This window comes from Vanellus vanellus, assembly GCF_965231255.1.
Source record: "Vanellus vanellus genome assembly, chromosome: 3".
NCBI lineage: Eukaryota > Metazoa > Chordata > Aves > Charadriiformes > Charadriidae > Vanellus > Vanellus vanellus.
In genome coordinates, this window is record NC_138907.1 from 22,072,337 (window position 1) to 22,093,152 (window position 20,816).

The 20,816-nt window shown below is 37.7% G+C and overlaps 1 protein-coding gene across 1 annotated transcript in view; it reads right to left on the minus strand.

Moving 5' to 3' along the window:
- Positions 1-4,355: 4,355 nt before the first annotated feature.
- DISP1 (dispatched RND transporter family member 1) overlaps positions 4,356-20,816 on the minus strand; it is a gene marked incomplete at its 3' end in the record, with an annotated part of 89,361 nt that continues 72,900 nt past the window's right edge. The window contains exons 5-9 of the mRNA XM_082481550.1: positions 17,097-17,220; positions 15,710-15,837; positions 15,182-15,279; positions 12,973-13,070; positions 4,356-8,000 (exon numbers count right to left, since the gene is read on the minus strand). Of these exons, the coding sequence (XP_082337676.1) occupies positions 4,356-8,000; positions 12,973-13,070; positions 15,182-15,279; positions 15,710-15,837; positions 17,097-17,220 (4,093 nt within the window). The remainder of the gene's footprint in view (positions 8,001-12,972; positions 13,071-15,181; positions 15,280-15,709; positions 15,838-17,096; positions 17,221-20,816) is intronic.

Consider the following 20,816-nt stretch of genomic DNA (forward strand, 5'->3'; position numbering starts at 1 on the left):
TAAGCTGCCAAGTAAAGGGAAAGAGCAAAGTCAAGAGTCCTTGGTGTGTGAGACTACTTAGTATTCAGAAGTTATAGCACGGTAGTACCTAAAAACTGCAGCCTCTTTAAGCTGTGCACAATCTATTTTACAGACTCTCCAGACCTCAGGGACCTTATTCCAATAAAGTGAGTGAACCAGTGAGATATATAGTGGTGGAATGACCGATGCCAGATGGAAACTACATACAGAATAAACAGCTGAAGGACAACAACATTAAAGTGAGGGTAGTTCTGCAATAGTGACACTGGATGCAAATTCAGGAGTCTGCGGAGATCTGTTATGAACTCAGAGAAGCTGTTGCCTTTCTTCCAGCCTCTCTTATTTACACAGACTGAGCTTTTTTATGCAAAGGCAAGTGTTGTTTCACACTGTGGGAATACACAATACTTAGTGGTACAGCGTCCCAACTCACCATCGTAAATCAAATGCTAGATGTATAGGCACTTCAGATATTATTGGCAGAAGTAAAATTTAATATAGCTTGCCAGCATGTGGAAAAAATTTAAGGTCCGATTCAATGAAGTCAGTGTGATTTTGGCCTGAATCACCCATCTGCTACCTATATTAAGCAGTATAACATTCTCTATATAAATAAAATATATTCAATTTAGATCATGTTTGACATTTCTTACAGTGCTAAATTTTTTGTCATTTGTCAACCTGTATTTTTAGAGCTCTCTTGGACTGACTGCCAGGCTCCATCTGGCAAAATCAGAGGTGTTTCTAACCCAAAGCACTTCAAAGCAATTCCCCGACATTAGTTAAAGAAGATCAAATTTAATTGATTGCAGGTGACTGTAAAAAGATGGATTTTAATTTTCATAAAAAACACAAACAATGAAACAGTAACTTAAAAAAACCCTTTATGTTACTATACCAGCTACCTACCCATCTACCAAATACTTTGTATGAGGTAGGTACATTCAGAGTGATTATATATTGAGCATGGTGTAATATTTTAAAGGCCTTATTGTAAATGGTCAACTCATTTTTTTTCAACTAATCACTGTATTAACCACATGATAAATGTGACTGTAATCTGAAAAACGCGGTTCCTAAGGACAACACAGACAACTAAGTTATCTGTTAAATGTAATTTTTTTCCCCCAAGTAAAGTGAATTTGAGAAAGTTGGTCTCAGATGCAAGTCCCATTCCCAGGAATATTCTTTATTCTTGAAGAAAGCACACTAGCCACTTCAGAGCCATAAACAGATCACCATCTTCCCACATAAATTCTCTCTTTCCTCCCTGGGATAATCAAAGAGATGCCACTTTAAATACTTACTGCACATACAGATTACAGTAAAGTCTTTCCTAGACTTTGAAAAGGCAGAAAGCTCGTCTGTCATGCCCCAAGCTACATGTGTCATCACTGCCAGAACAATTACCAAATACTCTGCCCAATTTGGTAAATACCCCAGCACGGATTCTCCATAGAAATAAAGCTCTACATCCTCTAAAGCCAGGACCCAGTCACTTCACGGAGGAAGCGCCAGCCATTGCCAGCGGTAGGGCCCTTAGCCCCAAGTGGGCAGCCTACAAGAGAAGCACCACACTTAACCAATGCAGCTTAACCAATCCAGATCCACTATGTAATCCCAGTGTAAGGGAGGACCTCGGTGATGGTGTATCAGTTAATGGAAATTAGAGTATTCTAGGCTCACCAGCTTCCCTTGGGACTTGGCAATCATCGGCAAGTCTTAGAGAGATGTCTCAGTAGGATGCAATGGTCTTTGTTACGATTTCCTGGAGTGGAACAGGATCCCACCTCTGCTCGCTTGCTGCTAGTAGGCTGTAAAAACTTAATTATTAATATTTTCTTTTTTCTCTCATGAGTTTTCTGGGGATAGAGTAATGCATAGCCTCTTCAGCCCTCAACTGTCACTGGAACCAACTCCTATTCTCTTCCACTCTCCAGGAGTTGCACTGGCTTGGGTCTTACAGTCTCGGCACGAATTGACATAGATGCAGCACGCGCACACACACAGTGCTACATACACAAATATTAAACTTATCTATTTCAATGACTGCTCCTCGTCCAGCTAAGTGATTTGGAAAGAATAAAGTAGTTAGCAGGGAGGTAAAGGCAAAGTCACAAAAGGCAAATACAACAGCTATACTGTTCGCTAGCCAAGTATATTAGGTCATTCTAATCTTTTCTAAGAGTACATTACTTCACAACTCATCTGCCCTATTTTTTCACCGTATCAGCCTTGAAGAACACATCAATCATGAAGAAAATACAATATTAATCTTTAGAGCTTACCTCACCGTTATAAAACGGTTATTAATATAAGCAGTCAAAAGGGGGTTCCTTGTACAGAATGCAGTTGTGGAAAACTGGCTTAGAAAAAAACCTCACTTTTGAGCTCACCAGCTCAAAAAGTTTTATGTTCTGCAGATGCGTTAGCTGGGGACCTCCCCTAAGGCCCATGTCTCAAAGGCACAGCTGTGAATGACAGCTGATGTGACTGGCACTACATAAGCATTACACACTGCTTTGGCAAGGCCTGAGTACAGGTCAATTAAACTATCATAACATTGTTTTTATTTCAGGATGATTTATTGCTTAGTCTGTTACATACACCCCTCACAGAAACTCAGGCAGGTGCAATGATCAGGAAGAAAGTTGGACAATAGCAACAGCAACAGCTCAGTTTATTTCTTATCCCTTCTAATTTCTTTAGACTCCTAGCACTGCAAGTCTTAGCTCTTTATAATTAACGGCCTCTATGGTGCACAGAAAATCCTCGAATTGCTCTCATTACAAACATTTAGAAGGAATCTGGCTCTAAATTGAGTTTTAAAAGAACTAAAAGTGAATTTTATTTTATATCTAAGAAAGAATGCTGCTCTTCTGACACCATGTAAAACCTTTTTAGCTTTTTCTGTGGAGTTCAACCTCGTATTCTGTTTCAGACACTGGGATATATAAGCACTAACATCGCTACTCGCAGACAAACCAAAGCAGTTTGTCAACGATATCAATCTTCTATGTCCCTTCAACATGAACATTAGAACAGAAAAAGGCAGGCTTGTCCTCCAGTGATTCATAACACACAAAGTACGTGATATCGCATCAGTCCATGAAATCTACCTTCTGTTATCTGTGTGTGGTTTAAGCAACATAATCAGCATAACCAAACGATTATACAAAGAGAGATTTGTCATTAAGGTGCATAGCAATTATGACATACTACACAGTTCCAGCTCTCAAATCTGCTCTCCCTGAATGATGAGACCAGCAAGTATTCCCATGACCAAACCATAGCTGTCATTTGACTAAACCCTGTAGCAACACAAACACAATGTCTTGGTTACATGGTTTAGTTCTTGTATTTGTAACTACATCGTGGAACTTCTCTGGGTAAGAAAACTCAGAGCACAGTATTTAATTTAGGTATTTGAGCCTTTTGAATTGGCTTAATCTGATACTACAGACAGTAAGTCTAGAACATGTGTATTAATTATGTCCTTCTCCACAGTAGATTTACTTCCGATTTCCATACTTTGTGGGAAGAAGTTCCATATTGCAAGGCGCTTCGTGCTTAATATTATAATTCCTGATTTTATATACATACACAGGAATTACACTTTTCTCGTCATCACTGAGAAGTAAATAATGTTCACTTACTCTTGTTTCCACCTGTGTTCTCTGGTATTTAATGGTAAGTCTATAGAGAAACTGCCCAAAAGGGAAGTTTAAATGTTTAACTGCACTATATACACAGGTACGCAACAATGGGAGTGAGAGTGCTGTTGACCTCCAAGAGCTTTTCGTTAGATTTTGTTAGGATAAATAGTTAAAAATATTCCCCAAACAGGCTACCCTGCAGAGCTGGTCTTTCAGTCAATCCTGAATGAACACACTTGTAGTCCTGCCGCTGTTTAAGGTGCACACAAGCCTGCCAAAGCAGCAGTAAAGGTAAATTATGTACTCTGAAAATGCGGCAATCTCGCTCCACCCCAAACGTTATCAATCTGACAAGCCCCAGCTAAAGGGAAGGGAGAGTTTCTTTGTAACGCTTTATTTCTTGAGATGCTCTATAAGGTGAATTCAAACTCTAATGCCCTGGGACAAAAACTAAATTAAGTATAGTCCAGCTTATGAGTTACAGCAAAAACCATTCTGGACAACATCAGGTTTTACCACATGTAACAGCTTTATGAAATGTATAAATGTTACTGTTTTATAAAATAAATTTTTCATTCCAAAGCGCAAATTATAATTCATGTTTATTCAGGACTTTCCTTTTTAGTGTTTTAAACCTATTTAAAAAGAAAGACACAGGATTGCCAAATTAAAGATTTATTATAGTGTTTTTATTAACAAACTTTCATTGGAAAGTTCTGGGCGCATTAACATAGGAGGCACATTGGCTTCGATGTTTGGCATTTGACAGTCAACAGAATTGCACTTCACTGCGATAGCCTTGCTACAACAGTGTGAATTTTCACGGCAACCCTCGTAGCGAGCCTCTCTCGCTGACCTATTCAGCAGATGTTTTTTATCATTTTGGTCAGCCTTCAAAACCCGGTCATTCTGCAAAGAACACTGATCGATCTTGCTCTCAGCTTTCTTTTTCTGCTTTGACAGAGAGGCTTTCTTGCTTTCAACCCCGTTCGCTTCTGTACCACCCTTTTCATCACACTTGTCTGTCTGCTGACACAATCCCTTTTGGTTATTCGATACACTGTTCTCACATTCAGAGCAACGCACTATTAGAGGTCCTGCGTTTCGACAGAGAAACTGTGAGGGGCTCATCACCTTTGGAAGAGTTCTTACATTTTCCTCTGGGTTTTGATGAGCATGTGAATCTGTCCTACTTATTCTTTGATGTGCCTGAAACTGCTGCACAGACTGGAGGAAAAAATTTTTAGGCAGAGAGTTCTGCGTCATCGTTCTTTTGAGCCTTCCTTGAAGGCAACTGCAGTGGAGGACGTGCGGGACTGGGTGCACGTAACCTTCGGCGGCTTGTTGTAAAGTGTTTATAGGAGCTACAGAGCTTTGGATCTGTACAGCTCCCGACGAAGGAGAACACTGGTAACAGAAGGTATCGCTTAACTGTTGACATGAGTGCGGACTCCACTTCACTGCCACTTGCTTATAGGCATCAGGACAGCTACACTGCCTGCTCTGAGAGAAAATTGGGCATATGGCATGTTGGTCAATAGATGTCTGTAGCATAGCTGAACTACCAACATTTTTTATGCTTTTACTCACTTCGCTATTATAGGCGGAGTGCATAGGCATACATGTGTTTTGGGGCCTGCTACTGAAGAGCTCTGAGCAGATATGAGTTTCTTCATAAGTCACTTTCTCTGCAGGGTTACAGATACCGGTTTGTGACGCCAGAGGCTCAAGCTCATAGTGCTCATGCTCCATTTCTGGTTTTTGACTTCTGGAGTCCAGCTGATATTTGCTAACAGAATGTGATTTATTTTGACCTCTGCCTCCTTGGGCTCCTGAAAAGGTCTGAGAGAAGGCATTGCACCGCAATTTTTTTGGTAGTGGGATCTGGCCACAAGTGCCCTGGGGTCCAAGGCATCGGCACATGCACTGGAAGAAGAACGTTGCAAAAGCCCAACTAATGCACATTATAAGCATCATAAAAGTACCAAGCTGTGTGTATGCCAACACTGTAGAGGGCATCATCATTGCTCCAGCTACGAATGTAGTCAATGCAGCCATCGCAATAGCAGAACCCATACGGCTTAAAGAAAAAATTACTTTTCCCTCTCGGTCAGGGTCAGGGGCTAAGCGATAAGCCACTCCATAATGAACAGCAAAGTCTACAGATAAGCCAACAGCCACCGAAATAGTGACAGATTCTAACACATTTAGCTCCCATCCAAGAAGAACCAGAGAACCTACAGTGACGAAAATAGTTCCAGCTATGGAAACTATTGCATAAAGACTTATAATTATATTCCAAGTTGTAAGAAGCATTACACTAAATGCAACAGCAACTGAAAGACCCATGGCAATCAGAGTACCATCAGAAAGACTGTCCTGAAGGTCATAAAATTCGAGGTTACTCACAAACCAACCATTGCTAAGACCTTCAGGAGCAGAACTAAGCTCGCTTGAAATCCAGGAGTCCACCTCTTTGTAGAACTGATGCATTTTCTCATAAGCTAGTGTGAAGAGGTATGTGCTTTGGAATTCCAACACCACTGCCCTGATGGTGTCATTTAGGTCAAAGCGAGGCCCTGGGGTTTTACTATCTAAATGGTACCCTGTGCTTCTTTCTAGCTCCATTATAGCTCTCTTGATACACAGTTCAAAAACTTCTTGTTTGTATGGAAAGCTCCAGTGGCTGCAGCAGGGGTAAAGAGATGGCTCATCACAGTCTTGATTTTCCATCCACTGCTTAAATGTTTCAATAAAGCAGCTTGTGAAGTCTTGTTCTTCAGTCTGATAATAAAATGTTTGATTTCTTAACTTCTGACAGAAACGTAAAATCCAAACCTGTGAAGCTGGGCTAGCGATATTAAAACTGCTATCTAGTTGCAGCTTTCCTTTACTTTTAGGGTTTAAAGGATCACCATTATCCTCGGGTATGACACCCCAGATTACTGTAATTGGCATGTGGAGCTCTTCTCCATGGTGGACACGTTCAAACATAAAAAGCTTTTTGTATTCTGCATCATATCGTTCAAATGGGTGAGAAGACCTAAATACCTGAAACTCAGAGAGCTCCAATGACGGCAGTTTCATCTTTGGATTTACACACACAATATATGCTCCACCAATTGTTAAGGCAAGGAACCAGAAAAGCCAAATATATCGAAATTTGATAACAATGCATGGCAAAACTTTTTCAAAGAATATCCTGGATGCTTCTGAAACTGAAAAAATAATCTTGTGGAACATTTGGCACAACACTGTCCAGCAGGTTTTGTTGCTGTATACCCTCTGCTGAGGTTTCTTAAAGCAACTGAAAATATTGAGAAGATATCGTTCATGTAAAACAACTACAGCAGGTAGCCATGTAACCATCAAAACATAATTCACCAAAATGGCGGTGCCGGCATAAACACCAAAACACCTGATTGCTGTGATATTGCTGACATAATTAGCATAGAAGGCAGCAGCGGTAGTAAAACTCGTGACAAACATGGAAAGAGCAGCGTGTTGCAATGTGATGCTCACTGTCTCAGAGGTTCCAGCATGAGGTTTATCAAATTTTGTGTAGTTCCAAACATCACATAAGACAAAAGCATCATCTGCTCCAATCCCAACAAGAATAATCAATGCAGTGAGATTCATGAATGGAAAGAACTCGAAATTAAATACTATCCGATATAGAAAATAAGAAATAATCAAGGAACTAATTATTGCAAACATAGTCATCAGAGTGATAAACATGGACTTCGTGTATACACACATAACTAATAAAACAATTACAATGGCTATGGCAGGATACACAGTATCCATCAACAAGTAATCTTGAAACAATCTATGTTTTATTCCAAACTCAATCCCTGTGACGGTTGTTACACCATCAGAAGCATTCCAGTTCTCAAAGTTATCTAGGTAAATACTCATCATGCTTTCCCCTTTCTCAGTAGGAGAGAAAAGCATGCTGTATTTTAAAGCTGGTAAGACATAGTCAGCTGTCTTTGGGCTTAGAAAATCCTTGTCCACTAGATAGTGAAGGATCTGGTAAACAGCGTTGTACTTGGTACATTTGCGAGGCACGTTTGTACACTTGAGTTGGTCCTTCCTTTTGGCATTCATATCCCAGCAGTCTGGCCCCAGGGTTCCGTTGTAGTAGTATTTGGCACATGTGCGAAGCAGCTTTAGAGTGTGAGAGACATCCCGTTCTACAATTTTTTGACACGATGATCTGTTGTTCAGAATAGCGATATAGTTGCCCAGTGTCCAGCTGGGACAGCACGAAGCAGCAGTGGCTCTCTGGCAGAGATCGCCAAACTGGGAATGGGATCTGATCTGTATAAAGACAGGCAGGGCAAAAAAAATCCATTTTAAAGTAATAGCCTGAATTACTAGAAACATTCACCCACAAAAAAAATCCCAAAGTGATGAAAATTCAGCTTACGGTCCTTTTATGTTAACGTTTTAAATTCCTATTTCCACACACACAGTTTTTGATCAGCATCCTCTTACATGCAGCAGACTAAACCAGCAGTAATTCAGTACACTGACTTGTCACAGCAGCACAAAATTGGCAGAAACATTAAGAATATTGTAATTCTATTGTTTGAAGTTGCACTGAGGTTTTTTTCCAGACTGAGGACTGTTAACTCTCTTCTATTAGCTCACACTATTGTCCTGAAAATAAACAATCAGACATACATCAACAAAGTCTCATTCTGTTTGGAATCACATACTGAAGTTCCTAGAAAAGGCAAGGACTTACCATGCAGAAAGAAAGGATGTCAGAGTTTTACGATGCCTTCCATCATCTGACCTCTCTTCTACAACCCTCACTTTATGAGTCTTTTTTTGCTCTTGTACAGCTGACAGACACTTCCCCCAACCAGGTCAGTCTGCCACCCAGGCACTGCAGGTCCCCGAGTCATGCAGGACTTCCAAGGCATGAGCACAAGATAATGCCGCTGTGGCATGAAGCACCCCAAAATAAGCCCTGCTGCACAGAGACAGCGGTCATGCCTGTGAATGCTGCACCCACCGTGGGAGGAAGTCCCAAGAGTTGAGTCAGGAGTGGAGTGCAGGAAGGTACAGCAGCAGCAAGGCCAGAGGAGTCACAGGGGCAAGCAGGGACCAGTGGCAAGTGCGGACAGGGCACAGAGCTGGGTCATGGGGGAGGACTGCTGTTGTCAGCTCAAGTGACTGCCCAAAGCCCAGGAACTCCTACCAGATGCTTTACAAAAATGATAGCAATTTTAACATTTTGGTCAAGGAACCTCCTTAGCTAAATGAGTGTTAATCCCTTATGCGGATGCTCTCATTTCAAGAATATTCCAGACATAGCTGAAGCCAGTAAGAGCACAACTTAGCTAAATCGCCATAATCACCATAGGCAAAATTGAAAGCCTCTATAAAACAGAACTGAAACTCTTAAATAACAGGGTTAGATCAGGGAAAACAGGGAACAGAAGTCTTAAAAGCCAGAACTTCTGGCTTGTTATATGTGACAAATCAGAATTAATCCTTCAAGTATTTAGATATATGTAAAATTTCAGTCTAAATCAGGTTACATAGAATGAATACATATTAATACTCTCACATTAATAAAGCCATGTGCTTAAGAGTTTACAGGATCGGGCCCTGTAAACCATTATCCATGTATGTTTTAAATTGAGGTGATCTGAAATATACCAATTGACTTTTTTTTAAGCAAAATTGCACAGGTTTATTATTAGCAATCCTTTATAATGCAGACAAAAACCCCGCACTTAGAGATTCTCATGGCAGTTATAAAAGCTTTAATATGGACTTAATTTTGTCAACCAGTTTCTGAACAATAACAAACTGGCATTCCAAAAAAACAGGATAATTCACATTTGATTGTTTCCAGATAAAAACACTCACTCATGCAAACTCAGGAAAAACTGAACAACCTACTAAATAAAAGGAAGCACTGGAACAGCATATCTGTATTTTTCATGGCACATCTCCAGGTTAATCCTATGAGGATATAATAGGCAAATTGGGAGGAAAGGATTGTATTGTCTTCTCTATGTATTCAAGTTCAAGGTAGGACAATGAGGTTTATATGCTGTTCTTCAACACTTGCTGCAGGCCATAAACATTCACTGGTAACTGTTGCCAAAGATAAAGTAACATGAGCTGGCAGCTGGAAATTAGAAATTAAAATCCAAAATTTAGCTCCGATAGCTCATTAAAATGCTACATAAAAAATTAATATATTGTAGCATTGGGCTTTGTTGGTGATCCAAAGGAATTGAAAAGGCCATTTTGTCGTTGCCCGACTTGGTCTGCCACTGGCAACATTTTAATTTATTTTGGATCAAGTAAGGAACCTAAGCTGTGCAACCTGCCACATGGTGTATCTGAAGGCAGACTTGCCCAAATGGATCTATGCAGTGACAGAGAATCACACAGGTTTTTGGGGAAGCAGTCCAAGGACATCATTTATTGTCTTTGAAGCTTATTAAATAACTGTTTACAGTTTATAAGGAAAACATTGTGCAATTAACAGGTGAAAGAAAGGGCTGCTCTTATTCAAGTAGTAAAAAATTTGAACACCTCCTATAGCTATTTTGTATATAGTGTCTCCATGAAGATTCTAGGACTACCATACGCTGAGCAGCTGCAGGATGGAGCCCCTAAGTGTCAGTAAAACATATAGTAAAACTAGTTACCAGCAGATGGGAATACTATTAACACATAGGGAATATATTGTTAGCCCATACTAAAGCAAATAATAGTTGGTGCTGCAATCCTGCTTATCATCAGAAAAATACATGAATTCTAAGGTTTGCATTTCCAGAAAATAACGTCTGATTTTGCTGCCTTTGAACAGAGAAAGCTTTGCCACTTACTTCAACACAATCGTGGCCCTAAACAAGCATGAATTCAAACAACAAAAATAACTACAGCCGGAGGGGAGCCTGTAAGACCAGAAGGTCACTAGTGTCATCAATTTCTTCCGATAGCTGCAGTGCAAGTCAGCATCCTCTCTAGGGACTGGCTGCTAGCAGAACTTAGCATTCAGAGGGGGGGCATACTGCAGCACTTCGTGACTTCTAAAAAGTGTTACAAGCGCTTAGAAATGGTTAGTGTTAGAATCATTTACACATGCTATTTGTAAGTAACAAGCATTTAAAAAAAAAATAATGAAAGAAGCTTCAGCCCTTTCTGAGCCCTGAGGATCTGATTTTTAATATTATAAATTTACATAGATAGAGCAGCAATAATTGCAAAACCTAACCATTTCAATTTGTTTTGTCTACCAACTAGCTAAAAATCAATGCTGCTATCATGATGCTCTGTCGTTCTACTCAGCTTTTTACTATATTCTTAAATAAATACCAAAATTACAAAAAAGATCCACAGAAACATTATCTACGTCAATATTCTTTACAAATATCTACACAACTGTGGGTGTAGCTGAAATAGCCACCGTTTAATTTTCTGAAGTGTTCGTATTTCAAAGGAATAGCTATTTTTATGGATACAAGATGTGTGGTGCTTGTTTTTTTGAAGTAAAGTAGTTTCAGCCTTCCCTCAGAGAGTAAAGCAGTATTTGAAATAGTACATTACTATCAAAGTGTGCGTATAGAGAGGAAAAAAAGAAAAACTCCTCAGGACTAATGCAACCATTACAAAGATTATTCTTCGAAGGCAATTAACTGTCTTTATTCTATTATACAGAAATATTTTTCTTTTTTTATTCAGACTGCATTGCTTTGCAATGACCTTTACTACCTGGGATTTACCTGCATCAGCTATGTGACTAAACTTCTACAGCTAAACGCACAGATTAGCATCTCCTCCCTAACTCTCAATTTTTACCCTTGTTAAAGATTATTCTCTCTCCACTGTATCTTCTGATTGAACTGGTGATATGATTACTCCCTAGCGCAGTTCATTCAAAACTGAGCTGGGTTAGTTTAAATACTGTACTTTGCCCACCTGGAAATCTCTGATTGAAAGAGATAAAGGGTAATCACATGAGCCATCCTGTTGGTGCAATAATCTCTGATGGGGAAATAAGGAACATTTCATGAGCATGTGAGGACAAAACCCACTTACACCAAGAGAGGCCAACCAGGCCAAAATGCCTCTCAGCAGACAGCCAAGGGAGACTAATTATAAAATGTTTCACTACAGCTCAGCTTTTTAAGCAAGCAAATGCCGGCTGCTAGGGAAAACAGTTTGGCAATTCACTAAATTAACACAGTTGTCTAAAAGGCAATGATAAACAAATCTAATAATGAAAATATTCCTCATGAAATAAATGTGGTATAATATGAAGTTAATTGTTTATGATTATTTTTGGTTTGGAGAAGAAAAATTTGGAAATAAACAGATCATTATTAATAGAAGAAAACCATATTGCTTTATTTCCATACGAAGTCACCAATACACAAAAATGTATGGTTAGTCAGCAGCTCAAAGGAAAAAAATGTGCTCATTTCCAGCAAGTGCTTATTTTATGCTTATTTTATTTTAGCCTTTGTCAGTTAAATTCCATCAGTTGAAATCGGATATCGATTTCAATCAGAGTGCTAAATTATCTTCTAAACATGCAAAAGAAGCTATGGCAGTCCCTGAAGCTGGCTATTACAATGATTACTTTGACTATGCAAGGTACTGAGTACAAAGAAAGCCAAGAAAAATTACAACGGGGCCAGATAGACAAGGCCAAAACGTCTTCTTTCATTTTGTTAGTTTTAAAGAGAAAATTAATACTACTCTGAAAGTACACTATCCACATCTAATTATTTGGGCTGTATTTCTAGCTACTGCATCTATATTCCTTTGATGTCCTGCTAACCTATTCTCTTTTGACCTAAAAAACCCAAACCAAAACAAAAGACACCTCAGTGACCCTCTGTCTGTCAGAGAAAACTACATATGCTATGAGGATCTAGTTCACCTGAAGGTAAAAAAGCAAGAAAAATGGAATTGTTTGCTGGAAACAAGAACAAAAACACATGGAATGATATTCTAAGAAGAAATACACAGCAAAAATTAAGATCCTCCTTTCTGCAAAGAAACTTCTACAGCAATCCTCCTCCACCCAATTCTGGATGGCATCAGTAGCAAAAACAAATAAATTCCTCTATATAATCTGATTGTACAAATTGAAAGTTGTTTTTTAACTTTGCATGCTGACTGACCATTTGAAAAGGATGTGAACAATGTGAAGTGCTCTTATATGGTACTGGACGGTAATGGGCAGCAAAACAGTTTCAAATACATGCTTCATATCTGCAAGTGAAACAAATTAAGCACCATCTTTACTTACCCTCAAGTTATCTACATTGCACATTGACTTAATTGCATTCAAATTCCATAAGTTCTCTCCTTCTGTTGATGTAAACACCACTCGTGAATAGCGATCACCTGAAATTACAGGAGGGGGGTTTTATAGATTATTTGGGTGTGTCTGGTATCAAAGACCGAGGCAAAATCCCACCAGTCAAATGACACAGATTAAATCTTTGTCAGGTCATGGGAATCCACCTCCTTTTCAAGACGAGGTATTTATCTGTAAGACTCAGTCCACATTAAAGTTTCAGTTTCCTTAAAGTGCTTATAGTAAATAGGCATCTTCTATATTATATACCACTTAGAAGCTCTACAGACTTCTATTCAAGCAAACTATCTTCTGAAATATGACAAACAAATAAAAATCAAAAGATCTAATCAGCAAACTATGAAATTCTTGGCACAGCATAATGGCAGCGCACAGATAATAGTAATCAAAGGCTGATTTAGTAAGTCATTTGGGAATATAAATAATAATTATAAAGCTGTTTCTACAAGAACGTTTTCGCTTTAGAAGCAAATGACTGCAGTGGAAATTGTTGTGATATCCTTGAGGCCATTTTAAAGAATTTTACAGTTTAGACAAATACAGTTTAAATTACAAATTAAATCACACTTATTAGAAGACAGCTTTTAGGAAAGGCAATAATTACTTAGTGGCAGTGAGATCCTTATGTGTAGCTGAGAAAGGAAACATATACACAAGCAGAAATACAGGGTACCACGTAATGCAATATAGTACTTGGGGTTAAGAAACTTTATGACATTAATTACAGTATTCCAAAACCCAACAGGCTGAATTTTTCCCACTGCTGTGAATGTGCAGAATTTTTGCCTTTCACAAGACTGTAATGAAAAGACGCAGAGGTAGTGCCTTTATGATCTCTGACCGTGCCTTAACATCAGGGAAACTGAAATCTGCTGATCCTGAAGCAGACAAAGAAAGACACCAGGAATAACAAATATGGGTCAAGAGGAAATCAACTGTTTTCTTTACACAACGGACTGGCAAACTTTCCCATAAGAAGCACAATTCCTTCATGACTGCCACAACTGAGACTACACAGAAACAGTAGTGGAAAGAATGAGAGTGAGACTATGCAGAAATAGCGTCAGGATAAGAGGAGTTAATTCTGCTTCAAGATGCAGTTAATGCTCAGTAGAGTTTTGAGTACATTTCCTCTTCGTTACACGAGATATGCTCCATCTAATTTGGCTCTGCTCACAGGAGCAGAAATGACAACCTTGCTCACATCCTCTCACTTAGATGTAAGATCATACAGTAATCGGGGAAAAAGAAAATAAAAATCATAAATCTGTTTTTCACCCCAATTTTTACTGGTCATTGCTCTCTCAGATCAAGTAATATAAACAAATAATTTCACAATTATGTTTTTGTGCTCTGTTATCAGTCCTTACATATTGAAGTAGCTGCAAAAGAGCCCAAGTCATTATATGAATAAAGGCAAGATCTACATCTTGCTCTCTGCCAGAACAGGACTTATCAAAGCTTTGCAGTATGCCTTGTAAAAAGTCAATAAAGACTTCTTTGTCTTTTCTGTCCTCTGGTTTAACTTAGTTTCATAAGCCTTCAGTACTTTAAGGTGGGGTAGTTTTTTTTAGTTTTGTTTCTTTGAGAGGGGTGCTTTGTTTGGGATTTTCACGTGTGTGTGTGTGTGTGTGTGTGTGTGTGTGTGTGTGTGTGTGTAGATTTATGTGGGTTTTTTCCCCCCTCAACCAACCCCTAAATTGTGGGCGAGATATGTCCTGTGGATATCTTTTAGGACTTATACAGGAAAAGTATTTTGATTTAGGTTTTTTTAGAGTTAAGTTAATGGCACACATAAACCACAACTTCTTCCCTAGTGTGAATTAAGCGCTAACTCTATATAGTCATACAGAAAACAGTGCTTTTACAATGATCAGCATTCCCAATAACTAATAAAAATCTTTACGAGAAATGGAATCATTTTAAGCACTAAGTTGAGATGCATCCTGGGAAGAATCAATAGAACACAGCATTTCAGCCCAATTTCTTCAAAGACTTGTTCACACAGAAAGAAGGTGCTTATGAATATACTAAGCAGAAAATATTTTCCTAATAAGGTATACAATATACAGAAGAGCTCAGAAATCGTTCAACTGGCAGAAGTTTTTAGCCTTCCTTACATCATTTCTCCACTTACTTGGAATATCACAGAAAAATGTATCCTTGTGGAAGTTCCAGTCTGCTTGCCTCTTTTCTCTTTCATAGTGATCATCTGACCATCTGTCATCCTGATGACTAAAACCGAATAAATAGTTTTACTTTACCAAAGCAAAGAGATTGTTAAAAGAGTATCCAAACAAGCCACACATCTTAATAGCCCTTATGTATGAAAAAAAACATTCTTACCAATGTGACTCTAGTATTCAAAAAATTAAATATTCATTGAATTTTCTGTTATTATAGACTTCAAAGGAAATTACATTGAGACCAGTACTGAAAATACCCACAATTCAAAGAGATGACTAAAACGATACATTCTTTTAAAGACCTTGTGCTGGGAAATATCTAGTTCTATTTGAAAAGCCTTAAGAATTGTAGAAGACCAGATTCAATATTTATATGAAATTAGTGGCAGTATATACATATGTATAACTTCAGAGGGTTATAAAGCAGGTGCTATGTACACACACAAAAAAAACCTCAACAAAATGCATTTAATACTCACCTTTTAGCTTGCTCATCTGCATATTTGAAAGGATAGTTTGCAAGCGTTGCTTTGTACCCTGTGTTTTTCACCATATTGTTCCATGTGACCAATCTCTGTCCTATGGCTGTCCCTCTTGGTTCAAAACCCTAAGACAGAGCATTACAAAATTCCATTAATACTTTTCATTCTTTAGCTCAAACAGGAAAGTGGAAACATGATCAAAGTGATGGATAGTTTCCATTATGAAGCATAGTTTCTCCAGGCATCTACTTTTAAAGGTAAAATGCTTTATGACAGGTCAGACAAAATAATGACCAACTGTACAGAGTGACAAGGGATTAAGAATTCTTGCACGTCCTACTTCTCTCCCTGAGAAGTGATGATGCTTTAGTTTATCAAACGTTCAACACTTTGTTTTCAGAGCAAGGGTGTTCTACAAAGTCCTTTTCTGTACCTCAATTATCACTCTTTACTGACTAAATATAATTAAAAAAACACTCAAGTATATCTTCTCTACTTCTCCAAGAATAAGGCAAATCTTTAAATACTTTTGAAAGTGACTTTGAAACAATTTTATTAACTTGGCTGTTCAAGAAATATACATTACACAGATATGTACAGACATATGCTACTATAACATAAATAACAATAACTTATAGGAACAGTATATTTTCATTTGAAAAGAATAATTTAATACAATATTTTCAATAAAAGTCCTGAAAGCTACTGATGGGTAAGATGGCTCATGAAAAGTAAGAAATGAACACAGTATTTAATAGAATCTGATAAAAATTACTTTCAGTCTTTCAATATGGGTATCATTTCATCCCCAGAAGGCACTTAGAATCCCCTTTCCTTTAACAGATCCTGGCCCTCACTCTTTGAAACCTGATTTAGAACGTATGGTCTGCTGTACTCTGCTGTACATCTGAAACTGGGATGAATTTACATTAATCAATGTACAGCAGTTTTGTTGAAGGACATAAGAACTTTCAATAGGAAAATGCAGAAGGAATTTAAACTAGTAGATAACACTCTCCGATGGCAACTGCATCTTTGTATCACTGTTAGTTGCTCCAATGTCAAGACTTAATACATTTTTATTTTAATTATAGGAATTACAAGGCGCTCTACCACCTCATTTCCTTTGTAGCTTCATTATACAGAACTTGCTTCTGCAAGCTGACTACCAATTGAATCTCTCTGGAAACTGATTCCTAAACAGATTCATAGTACAGGGAACCCTTTCAGGCACGTTAAGAGTCAGTTTTTTCCCCTGGGCAGATGTCAATTTAAGAGGAATGTATACATTTCTGCACTTGCATATGCTGTTTACTGATATCACTGAAAAAACAGCAAACCAAAAATACTTATTTGACAGTAGAACTGATTAATATTTACCTACCAGCAATGGATCAGAGAAATCTGGAAGATCTGGAACTAATATTCCAACCAGTGCACATACCACTATTAACACAGTACACATGCCCAGGACCACCACGGGCCAGTCAGCTATCAGCGCAGCATAGCTATACGGAGAAGAGCAGAAAAAAAGATGTTACAGAAATAAAAGTTATACACAAAATTAAGACATGATTCTCTAAAGAACCATGTTGAAACACTGACCTTTTTTCTTTGCTTTACTTTCAGGAAATTAAGCTAGCTATCACACATGGATGGAAACCGTTTGGAAACAGTTTATTTCTACACTTTTTTTTTTTTCTTTTAAAGTAAGAAAACAACCCCCCCCCCACCACCACCACTTTCTTTCCTTATATAGAAAAGCTTTTCGTATCAGGCTATTATTTTTCCTTCCAAGGATTCTGACAAAAATGCAGGCTTTATCTTAGATTTTCTTTGTGCTGCTACAAAGGTGATTAACTATGGGCTACTGAAATAGATATTTCTGTTGTTTAGTAAATGTTCAGTATTTAAAACTGGCACAGCAATAATTTATATAAAATGTTTTACATTAAAAAAAATTTAAAAAGTGAATTGAAAACTGTTGGTTAAGACTAAACATATTTTACATAAATACTTTTTCCTTAACTTTGTACGTAACTTTTAACATGGGTATTACTCATGGTTGGAGACCACTAGAAAATAGATGTTTTGTTACAATTTTAATGATAGAAAACAGCTTAAGCTTTTTAAAGAAAAATAGCAGAGAGAGGAAAAATGAGTTTTAAAGTAGAACCCAAAAGAAAACATTTCCTCTATATTTAAAAGTCATTAAACAAAAATCACTCAAACCCTATATACTAATGATCCATAAAATCTGTTGTAAATTCAAAGGTGCAAGGGAGTTGCAATGTGATACACAAATTAATCAGCATTAATTGTTTAATCTTCTAGTACAACACATATCCTTGGATTTTAACTCCTACTTAATTCTAAATTTTATGAGTGCAAGAATTTTTATATGCAAATCTAATTTCCATCATATTCATAAAATATTTTTGTGTTAAATTGACAGATAAGTATCAGAAAATAAAATGTAAAATAGAAGTCATACTTTCTTAATAATTTTTCACACAGTAAAGACTTGAATTTGTGGAGTTTATGTTTCAAGGGCACGATTGTCTAATCTTGGGAGCAAAGAGAGTACAGACAGTCCCACAAAGTTTAAAAGGCATTAGAAAAATAATTATAGGCTACAAATTGTTCTATACTGATAGCCTCTGTACACACTAAAAATTGACCAAGAAGATCTATACTATTATTTCCTCCGCAAGTCACATGCAACATAACATGCAAGTTTATAGCAGAGCGGTCTCTGTACTTCTTTCTACTGTCTTAAAAGATTATTGTTCTTTTTTAGTTTAAGAGCAACCGATTATCTAATTCATTTATCAGCTCTACAGAAATTTTCTGCCTCATTGCTAAGAAGGGAGGTAATTGCCCAGCTCCTCACTCCAGCAACAGCTTCCCAGTTTTCTAACTGTAAAATCAACAGCAGTGAGCAAACTTATTGCTGACTGTCCATAGCATGAGGAAATAGGTATGGTCTAGGGGTCTAAGTACAGGTTTAAGGAGCAAGGAAATCCAAAGCACTGGGTGTATCTCAATTTCCCATTACGTAAACGTGGAATAATTCTTACATTCTCACACAAGAGGTTAATTAGCAAAAGCCTGAAAAGCAATCTTAAGTGTAAGTTTTTATTAAAGTGAATCACAAAGGGGCAGCTTGCCAAATGAGCAATTGTACAAAGTAGAAGTGAGGGGAAGTAAATGACCTAATAGAATTTTCCTATTTATAGGACTAAATGTTTTCATAAACACCAAGTACTAGATTGACTACCTATTAGAGACATTTGCTCTGAAGTCATAAAAATTACAACCAAAAGGTTGATTTTCCTATTCGTCACTAGTGCCAGATTTACCCCTTTGATATGTTGTCTCTACATTTCCATTCTCAGCTGAGCATCAATTAAATTGGTTAAATTCTTCAGTCACTAGCTGTGAAAGAAACTATGTCCTAGGTAGAGTGTTTAACACGTTAATAAGCCACATACAGAGGTGCTTGTTTACACCTGCAAGTATGCCCTGTTTCTTGTATCACATGCTGAAATTCAGACAAGCAAAGCTGACTTGGGCTAGAACTCAAAAAAAGGATCAACCACACTGTATTTTAACTTTATTTGTCTGAGCATCATTTGGTGCTGCCGAGGGCTCTGGTTCCAACCAAGTTGCCTATAGGCAGCCTCGATCCCCACCCATCACAAGTGGCTAAACAGAAGGCAGTCATTTTATTTTTCACCCATTAAAAAGCCATGAAATTAGTTCAGTTACTTGTTATTTTCTCTGTGAAAAGTAAGCCACTGCCCTGACTTAGATTCTGCATAAATGACCTCTTGCTGATAATGTCTGAGTACAGGAGGAAAGCACTTAAATCAATTCCTCAGTCAAGGAATCACTACATTCAGAAAGCATATCCTTAGCGCTAAGCACATCCTTTAGTATTTTCCTAAATCCTGCCTTTTCATGCCTAATTAAAACTACAGTTGCACAGTGAGCTGGGCATATGGCTACACTGATACATTGTTGGGGTTTTTTTTTTTTGTTTTGTTTTGTTTTTTTTTCCCTCCAAACTATTCAAACACTAAATGATGAATTCTCCATAACTATGACACTGACTGAAATCTCTTTTTTTATGTCATTTCACCCCCTGCTTTCAATCTAGTTGTTAGAATGGGGACACTGCTGTAAGCTGCCTTGTACCATGACAATGTATATAGTTTTCATTAATGTCTTTCCTTCTGATGTTTTTCACACACCTGAAAAAAGTTTGAGGTTTTGGTGGGTTTTTTTTCTTCATGTTTTAAAAAATTAAAAATGCTTAGGAGATACAGTAATTAATTCAATCTATAGTTATCTCACTCATTTAGCATCACAAAAGACTGGTTTCAAGCTATTTGCCCCAAAGTGATCTAAGACCTCAGCTGCTTTCTTAAGAAGTAGAAAGGGGAAAAAAAAACATGATAGTGCTCCACTTTTCCTCCTCATTTTAAGTTATAGTTTAACACACGGATAAACTTTTCAATTCAGCACCTATATGCAGACATAATCAGATTAAACCACTAGTCAGTTTCATATAAAGAGGCAGAAACATATCATATATAGTTTCTATATCATAAAGAGGTCACTATGAGCAATATATATTTGTGTTGCTGAATTCATAATAACAAACAGATTTATGTAACTCAAAAAAGGTATCTAGCAAACAAGCTTGTGCTTTACTGAAGGCAAATTGTGACTGTTGTTTTCTCTGGCCCTGCCATTCTTCAGAGCACGTGCAGTCCAAACCTAGTGTTCTTGACAGTGTGGGGTTTCTGGTTTTAGGAAGAAAAAAAAAAAAATCACTACGATGAAATTTCTGAACTTTTCTGTCTGGTTGTCTTATCATTATTGATGACACAACCAAGCTGCTTCTCAGACTAACCCTTAATAAAAAAGGTACCAAGTCACAGGGTTTTTATGCTTGTGCAGAAAGTGGAGATACATGCAAAGAGAATGGCAGGGACTGTAGTAAAAAATAACATAAAATATTTGCCAAAAATCCCCCACTGAAATCTGCAGACTTTAAAATTGTGGCCCAGTATACTACCTCCAAAAGCCTCTCCAA